At 45.4% G+C, this 9,038-nt stretch overlaps 1 protein-coding gene across 1 annotated transcript; it reads right to left on the reverse strand.

Annotated features, from left to right (window-relative positions):
* Window positions 1-320: 320 nt before the first annotated feature.
* Window positions 321-3,279, reverse strand: XKR8 (XK related 8). The gene is made up of 3 exons (XM_015816614.1): window positions 2,957-3,279; window positions 1,749-1,945; window positions 321-1,095 (listed from the first exon to the last, which is right to left on the reverse strand). The coding sequence occupies exons 1-3, from the start codon at window positions 3,277-3,279 to the stop codon at window positions 362-364; spliced, it is 1,254 nt and encodes a 417-aa protein (XP_015672100.1). The 3' UTR covers window positions 321-361.
* Window positions 3,280-9,038: the final 5,759 nt, after the last annotated feature.

The raw sequence follows: 9,038 nt of genomic DNA on the forward strand, positions 1-9,038 counted from the left end.
AAAACATACTAATGGTTTTTCTTACTGTTTTCCCCCCAGACATCTCTTAACTGAATGCCACTTATATATCATCCAACACATCAGTTGAGAAGCAGCAGCAAGGGAAAGGCAAATCTGCCCTGAAAAGGTAGCAGAAAAAGCTGACAAGAGCATTTTGCTGTGAGTGAACTAAGGTGCCATCAGCCTAAGTTGGTAACATCTACCTTGTATTTAAAAAAATTCCTTCCTAGCTTATTTGGTTTAGCTTATGTGTGTAATCCTGGAAGAAATATAGGCAAGGTTTCAATAGGCAAACTGGTATAAATGTTTTCTGAATCTAATCCAATTAAAGTCTTGTCTTGGTTGCCCTGGGCATAAAGGCTCATAGATACATATCACTGACAATCCCATTCCTTTGGTACTGAGTCTCTTCTGCCAAAGAGCCAGCAAAGAAGTTCTGAGAGAGTCTATACGTCCGATGGTTGATGACGGGTTCTATAACCATTTGCTGGACCACAACAGCATCTCCATTCCTGTCTACTTCATCGTAATCCATAAGGGGTACAGTTTTCATAGTGGGGTGAAAACACTTGTAGTAGATGCATTTCAAGAAAATGCCAAGGGCATAACAGACCAGGGCAGCCAGGAGTGCAGGACACACTTGGGAATCCCAGCTTGAGGGAATTCTGTACCACAACCAAGAGACAACAAGGATGATGCTATCCACAAAAAGGAAAGTGTGGTAAATAGTGGAGCGGTGGCGCGTTTTCCCCTCGGCCACATTGAACCAGCAAAAATAGAGGATAACAGCTACTGTAGCTCGATAAAACCACTCAAAGGTGGCATTTTCCATTAGGTCTGTCCCTTGCAAGGAGACCCAGAGAAACATGACCAACCAGATGCCTAGGAAGTGGAGGAAAATGTAGCCTGAGAAGACTACTGCAAAGAGCGCCAACGAGAGAATGCGAGGACACATCAGTAGGAAGTTCCACAGGAAGTAGAGGACTGAAGACAGGAAGGCCAACTTGTGTTTGTCCCGCAGGAAGCTGCGCAGGGTCTGGTGGTAATCCAAGAGGGCCCAGGTGATACACAGAAAAGATGTGCAAATCCCGAGTACTGCAAGGAAAACAAGGGAGAAGGCAGTGGAAACAGAGATCAGGTTAAGGAAGAACCGCCCCCATTGCAAACATCACCGTATAGATGCTGAAGCGGGCAGCAAAATCTACCCCTTGTAACTCTGGAATCTTTCAATTATTTAAATTACTATCATTTCTAGTGAGTTCCCTATTTTTCGCTCTGTTACGCAATCTTCTACATCCTGACAGTAAAATCAAGGAGAAACATACATGTAGTCCTTGATTCAGGTCTGATTCCTTGATGACAGTTTGAAGATTCAATCTTGAATTAATATTAAGATCTATATTGTATTGTTATTTTGTGTGGGAATGTATGGATGGATGGATTTTGATTTGATTTTGAATGCCTGTTTCCAATTTATTGAACAAATTAATAAAGTTTAACCTGATGTTATTTCTCCACATTGTTTTTATATGTCTACAAATCTTGGGTTCCCCGAAGGCTGAAGATCTGGGCCACAAAAATGCTGACATCCACTGCTGGATTTTAGTTATTTATCAAATTTCTACACTGCCCTTCTCACCTACATGACTGAGTGGTTTACAAATAAAACGGATACTGCAAATAGCAGACATTTATGCCGGCAGAAGCTCACATTCCTCCAAAACTGGCCCCTCCCAATTGGCACTCACCTTGAAATATCTCAGCCTGGTTGGTGTGTAGAATGATGTAGATCACCAAGATGAGCTGAGGTGCACTTTCCAGAAAGGTCTCAAAGAGGCGCAAGAGACTGACATCGTGTGACAGGAAAATGGCAAAGGCCTGATGAGTTGCTGTTGCATCTTCCATCTTGCATGCCTGGAAACCCACCCTCAGGACACAGAGACACCTGAACAAGGCAACACAGAAGTGTCTAAGGCAAGTTTTGAAATTAGGAAAGCATGCAATGGGAACATTTCTCAAACAGCAGCCCTAGGGGATTTATTTACAGTTAGTCCTTGACTTACAACCATATGTTGAGTGACTGAAGTTACAATGGAACTGAAAAAAAAGGTGACTTATGACTGGTCCTCACATTTATAACTACTGCGGTATCTCCATAGTCACGTGATCAAATTTCAGGCATTTATAATTGGCATGTGTTTACAATGGCTGCAGCATCCCAGGGTTACGTGATCATCATTTCCAGCTAGTTTCCGACAAGCAAAGTCAATAGGGGAAGCCTGATTCATTTAACAACTGAGTGATTCACTTAACTGCAGCAATTTGCTTAATCATTCCAAAAAAAGGTTGTAAAATTATGTGGAACTCATTTAACAACCACCTTGCTTAGCAACAGAAATTCTGATACTCAACTGTGGTTGCAAGTCAAGGATTGTTTTGCGTAGGGCTGCCACAGTGAGCCTGGCTGGTCAAAAACATCCAGCAACCAGTACTTTCTCTAAGATGTTGGAGTATACAACACCACATTTTAATAGGAGATACTAAAGGATCCCTAAAAGCAATACCTAACAGGCTTCACCTTTTTTCTCCTTCCAGGAAATATGCAAGATAGTGTAATTGACCAGACAATTAAGTTCACTCTTAATGCAGCCATTTTGGCTTCCTTAGCTTAACCCAGTAGGCTAATTTGTGTTTATCTACTTTGGCCAAGTTCTTGTCAGCCCATCACTGCAACTTATGACTTGAGCCTGCGTCCATCTAAACAAAGCCAACAAAGTTACTTGAGAGTCTGATGCATGATGTGGACTCTGGCATTTGGATAAAAGGAATTTAGTTAGGTTGGCAGGGTGTGATGGAAACGCCTGTTTGTTTAGATATGTTGTGTAAAATACCCTAGAAGAGTGTGCTGTGTGAAACCACCTGGGTCAATGAACAGAAGCATCCCTGCTACTCTTACCTGTACAGGTAGCCGAGCTGTAGGAGATGGAGCAGCTTCGAAGTCCGGGGGGATGGCTGGGAGAGGCCCTCTTTATCGGAGTCACTCCGGAACCAAGCCCAGCTAAAGAACTGGGTCGTCAGGGAGGAGAGCAGCAGCAGCCCCAGCACCAGCCCGCCCCAGGGCAAGTGGCCGGCTCGAAGGTAGCTGGCAGCCACCCACACATCGGCCACCAAGTCCAGCAGGAAGGCGAGGGTACCCACCAGGGCAAAGGCCAGGTCCAGAAAGCGAAAAGGGGGCGGCTGGGGAAGGCTGCAGCCAGGAGTGCCGCCGGTCCTAGCCATGGTCCCGGTGGACGGCAGGGAAAGGGCCTCGAGGGGCCAAAAACCTCGGAGGAGGCCCCGCCGGGCGGACGGGGCGGGGCGCCCGCTTGGGCTCCTCCGCAGCAGCCTCGCCTCGCCTACCGCGGGTTGCTGGGAGGAGGGAAGCTCCGCTTAGCGCCGCTGCTGTCTAGAGAAGCATAAACTAGGAAACTTCGCCGGGATTCCCCCTCAGAGCCTTCCCTTCAGGCTCCCTTCGAAGCGGCTCTTCCTCCGGCCTTGCAAACGCCCCTTCCCCGCCCCGGGACGGACCACCCCCGTCCCTTCTCGCGGAGAGCCGGTCCGCTCCCCCCCCCGCCCCCGCCCCGCTACCTCCCGGGCCTGGAGGGAGCGAGGAAAGCGGGGCTTCTCCTCGTCTCCTCGACGGCGGCGGCCGGGGAGGCTCTCGGAGCAGGACGCCCGGGGCGCTGCGTGGCCTCCCCGCCTCGCCTCTCCCGCCGCCGGGCCTTCTTTCCCCGGAGGAGAGGCGGGACCCAGTGGGGAGAAAGCGCAACCCGCGACCCGCCCGGCTCGGAAGCGGGCCTCCCTTCTCGGCTGGAAGGAACAGGCCAAGACGGTAGCCCGCCATCCTCCGTCTGTTGACCCCGAGACGGGTTGCTGGGACCGTCTTGAAAGGGAGGCGTCGAGCGAGGCTGGATCGACACCTTTCACACGTCGGCTGCAAATCCCGGGGTTGCNCGCAATGTAAAAAAGATGTTGAGACTCTAGAAAGAGTACAGAGAAGAGCAACAAAGATGATTAGGGGACTGGAGGCTAAAGCATATAAGGAACGGCTGCTGGAATTGGGTATGTCTAGTTTAATGAAGAGAAGGAAGAGGGGAGACATGATAGCAGTGTTCCAATATCTCAGGGGCTGCCACAAAGAAGAGGGAGTCAAGCTATTTTCCAAGGCGCCTGAAGGCAGGACAAGAAGCAATGGATGGAAACTAATCAAGGAGAGAAGCAACCTAGAACTAAGGAGAAACTTCCTGACAGTGAGAACAATTAACCAGTGGAACAACCTGCCTCCAGAAGTGGTGAATGCTCCAACACTAGAAGTTTTTAAGAAGAGACTGGACAGCCATTTGTCCGAAATGGTATAGGGTTTCGTGCCTGAGCAGGGGGTTGGAGTAGATGACCTTCAAGGTTCCTTCCAACTTTACTATTACTACTACTACTACTACTACTACTATTATTATTATTATTATTATTATTATTATTATTATTATTATTATTATTATTATTATTATTATTATTAAGGTGCCGGAACTCACACATGTCATACAACCCGGCTTGCCTACCCTACAAAGTTCCATCCAAAAAAGGTGCCGGAACTCCGTTCTGGGCGTTCTATGACAAAAAAAAGCCCTGCATATATATATTCTGAGAGAGAAAGAGGTTCGTGGAATATGAAGCTATAAAACAGATCTAAGAAATCATGACAGAAAAGTTTGAGTTCCCAGCAAAAAAAAATGGATAAGGTAAATTCCAGACCTTGCTAAACACTTTCTCATGCACTCTGGTGTATTTATTCCCCTTTTCATGGGTTGAGTAATACTGTAAAATGCCTAATTTAGAATTGTTGCAAGACCAATGACTCTCATGACTCTTTAATTGTTTTCAATTTCTACATTCTGAGTTCTTTAACTATTTTGAATCATGCACTTCGACACGTACTGGAATTAAAAAGTTAATTCCCTCAACTCTTGTTTCCTTTTTATCAGCACTCAAAAGCCCAAGTTAAACACATTCAGGGCTAAAATCCATTGAAAACATCGTTGGAGTTAATAGGTTGTCAGAAAAATATGCCTAGAACTGTAATGGGGTTTTCTATGGAGAACATATGTTTTAGGCCAGGGCTTTTCAACCTTTTCACCCATTGTACCACTTTTAGGATATGGCAATATCCGAGTACCACCAGTCGCCTAGCAAGGTGTCAAAAACTTGATGACCAAAAAAAGGAAAAAAGTGATAAAGTACAGGTAGTCCTCGACTTACAACAGTTTGCTTAGTGACTGTTCGAAGTTACAATAGCACTGAAAAAAGTGCCCCCCCCCAAGCCACTGCTGAGCAAGACACCTGCCTGCCCACCCAGCGGCGCTGTGAGCATTTCTGTTGAGGATTGGCAGCGGGGGTGGGGTGGGGGGGTGTTTGGTTTTTATTCCCCCCCCCATCTGCTGGGTGGTTGCAGCAGGTTTTGGGCACTTCACATGATCCTGGGACACTGTGACGATCATAAATATGAATCAGTTGCCAAGCATCTGAATGTAAATCACAAGACCCTGGAGATGCTGCAACATTCCAGCTGATCGGTGCTTCTTCTGGGCTCAGCAGAAGTGCCAGGATCAGCGCCGAGCTCCAGGTGGAGCCTGGCACTGATCCTGGCGCTTCCACTGAGCCCTGACAGCCCTGATGAAGCACTGATCCTGGCGCTTCCGCTGAGCCCTGACAGCCCTGCAGCTCCAGCCATCTCTCGCTCAGGCTTGTGCGGTGCTGCCACCGGTTCAGCTCATTCCTCTCCCCCACTACCACTTTTCTAGGATGGTTGCGTACCACCTGCCAGGTGCCAATGTGCCACAGGTGGTACCCGTACCACTGGTTGAAAAGCCCTGTTTTAGGCTATATTTATGCAGAAATATGAAAATTCCAAAGGTTCACAAATCTCAAAGCACCACTGTAGTTCCCACATAAATTAGTTGAAAAGATTTAAGGATTATTTACTTTGGAGCATTGGTATGTCCCCTCATCTCAGTTTTTATATTACAACTTTTTCTATAATTGAACACTCAAAGTGACTGGAATCTAAATGCAAGTAACTTCTTCTGCCCTATATGTAAATATTATCTTCAGGTTCCAGGAAATCTTGCCTTTTGCTTTGTCTCTGTGAAAACCTGAAAAAACGTTAAACAACAGCTGTGAAATGGCTGATCCTGACTCAGCCTTTAAGTTCCTCTATTTCATGTAGAATATTAAAGTCTTTATTATTTACCCTAAGCCATTTAAGTTCCATTAAGTCAACAAACCTCGTGTGTGTGTGTGTGTGGTGTGTGTGTGTGTGTGTGTGTGTGTTGGTTGCTGAAGTTAAAAGCTTGTCTGTGGGTGTGGGTGTGGGTGTGTGTGTTGGTTGCTGAAGTTAAAAGCTTGTCTGCTCCAGCCACTATAAGGAAAATTGATCCATGGGTCCTTTAATAATAGTTGTAAAACAACACACCAGATCCAAAAAAAAGTCAGAATGGCTTACCCGATACGAAAATCTGGACATAATACCATGCTGTACTGTAGGCAGAAAGATTAATAGTTTTGAATGTGCACTTTTATTTCTCTGTACAAGGTCTGGCTTTCTACTGAGGTGAAATTCTGTGTCACAAAACATCACAAGTCTTCCCTTATTGCTTTTATGGCATTGTAGACATAGGATAAAATAGGAAATGAAACAACTGAAGCATTGAAAGTTATGTGCTTAGACACTATTGGTTTTTTTTCTTAGAACAGTTAATTAGAAGCCACCTCTCCTTGCCCACATATTTTTCTATTGCCTATTTCCTTTAAAATATGTGTGAATTTGGATTAGCACTATGTTCACACTGCACTTAAAATACTTTTTTTCATTATAGTTTGTGAAGTAAGCTCCCATAGCTGGATTCACAAACCCAGTGGATGAGATCACACCCAATACATTGTACTAAATCAAAACCAAACCAAACCAACCACATTTATATATTTGTTAATGTGGACTTTTGAATGTTATCTACTACTTGGGTCACAGGTGGCTTACAGCTCTAAAAATATAACAGTCTGCAACCTAAAACCAACCATATTNGATCCGGGATCACCCGGATCTCTGGGGGTAGTTCGTTCCAGAGGGTGGGGGCTCCCACCGAGAAGGCCCTCCCCCTGGGGGTCGCCAGCCGGCACTGTCTGGCTGACGGCACCCTGAGGAGACCCACTCTGTGGGAGCGTACCGGCCGATGGGAGGTAACCTGCGGCAGAAGGCGGTCTCGGAGATATCCAGGTCCGATAGCACTGAAAAAGTGCCCCCCAAGCCACAGCCGAGCAAGACACCTGCCTGCTTGCCCGGCAGCGCTGTGAGCATTTCTGTTGAGGATTGGCAGCGGGGGTGGGGTGGGGGGTGTTTGGTTTTTATCCCCCCCCCCCCCGTCTGCTGGGTGGTTGCAGCAGGTTTTGGTCACTTCACATGATCCTGGGACACTGTGACGATCATAAATATGAATCAGTTGCCAAGCATCTGAATGTAAATCACAAGACCCTGGAGATGCTGCAACATTCCAGCTGACCAGGGCTTCTTCTGGGCTCAGCAGAAGTGCCAGGATCAGCGCCGAGCTCCAGCTGGAGCCTGGCACTGATCCTGGTGCTTCCACTGAGCCCTGACAGCCCTGATGAAGTGCTGATCCTGGCGCTTCCGCTGAACCCTGACAGCCCCGCAGCTCCAGCCATCTCTCGCTCAGGCTTGTGCGGTGCTGCCACCGGTTCAGCTCATTCCCCTCCCCCACTACCACTTTTCTAGGATGGTCGTGTACCACTTGCCAGGTGCCAATGTACCACAGGTGGTACCCGTACCACTAGTTGAAAAGCCCTGTTTTAGGCTATATTTATGCAGAAATACGAAAATTCCAAAGGTTCACAAATCTCAAAGCACCACCGTAGTTCCCACATAAATTAGTTGAAAAGATTTAAGGATTATTTACTTTGGAGCATTGGTATGTCCCTTCATCTCAGTTTTTATATTACAACTTTTTCTATAATTGAACAGTCAAAGTGACTGGAATCTAAATGCAAGTAACTTCTTCTGCCCTATATGTAAATATTATCTTCAGGTTCCAGGAAATCTTGCCTTTTGCTTTGTCTCTGTGAAAACCTGAAAAAACGTTAAACAAAAGCTGTGAAATGGCTGATCCTGACTCAGCCTTTAAGTTCCTCTATTTCATGTAGAATATTAAAGTCTTTATTATTTACCCTAAGCCATTTAAGTTCCATTAAGTCAACAAACCTCGTGTGTGTGTGTGTGTGTGTGTGTGTGTGTGTTGGTTGGTTGCTGAAGTTAAAAGCTTGTCTGCTCCAGCCACTATAAGGAAAATTGATCCATGGGTCCTTTAATAATAGTTCTAAAACAACATACCAGATCCAAAAAAAAGTCAGAATGGCTTACCAGATACGAAAATCTGGACATAATACCATGCTGTACTGTAGGCAGAAAGATTAATAGTTTTGAATGTGCACTTTTATTTCTCTGTACAAGGTCTGGCTTTCTACTGAGGTGAAATTCTGTGTCACAAAACATCACAAGTCTTCCCTTATTGCTTTTATGGCATTGTAGACATAGGATAAAATAGGAAATGAAACAACTGAAGCATTGAAAGTTATGTGCTTAGACACTATTGGGTTTTTTCTTAGAACAGTTAATTAGAAGCCACCTCTCCTTGCCCACATATTTTTCTATTGCCTATTTCCTTTAAAATATGTGTGAATTTGGATTAGCACTATGTTCACACTGCACTTAAAATACTTTTTTTCATTATAGTTTGTTAAGTAAGCTCCCATAGCTGGATTCACAAACCCAGTGGATGAGATCACACCCAATACATTGTACTAAATCAAAACCAAACCAAACCAACCACATTTATATATTTGTTAATGTGGACTTTTGAATGTTATCTACTACTTGGGTCACAGGTGGCTTACAGCTCTAAAAATATAACAGTCTGCAACCTAAAACCAACCATATT

Source organism: Protobothrops mucrosquamatus, unplaced genomic scaffold (assembly GCF_001527695.2).
Source record: "Protobothrops mucrosquamatus isolate PMUCROS unplaced genomic scaffold, P.Mucros_1.0 scaffold468, whole genome shotgun sequence".
Lineage (NCBI taxonomy): Eukaryota > Metazoa > Chordata > Lepidosauria > Squamata > Viperidae > Protobothrops > Protobothrops mucrosquamatus.

Excerpts from the sequence above, each read along its gene's own strand:
- XKR8 (XM_015816614.1), bottom strand. The coding sequence starts at position 3,279 with ATGGCTAGGACCGGCGGCACTCCTGGCTGCAGCCTTCCCCAGCCGCCC. Across the intron at positions 1,946-2,956 it reads CAGCTCGGCTACCTGTACAG|GTGTCTCTGTGTCCTGAGGG; the intron begins GTAAGAGTAGCA and ends TGCCTTGTTCAG. Across the intron at positions 1,096-1,748 it reads CCAGGCTGAGATATTTCAAG|TACTCGGGATTTGCACATCT; the intron begins GTGAGTGCCAAT and ends TTTTCCTTGCAG.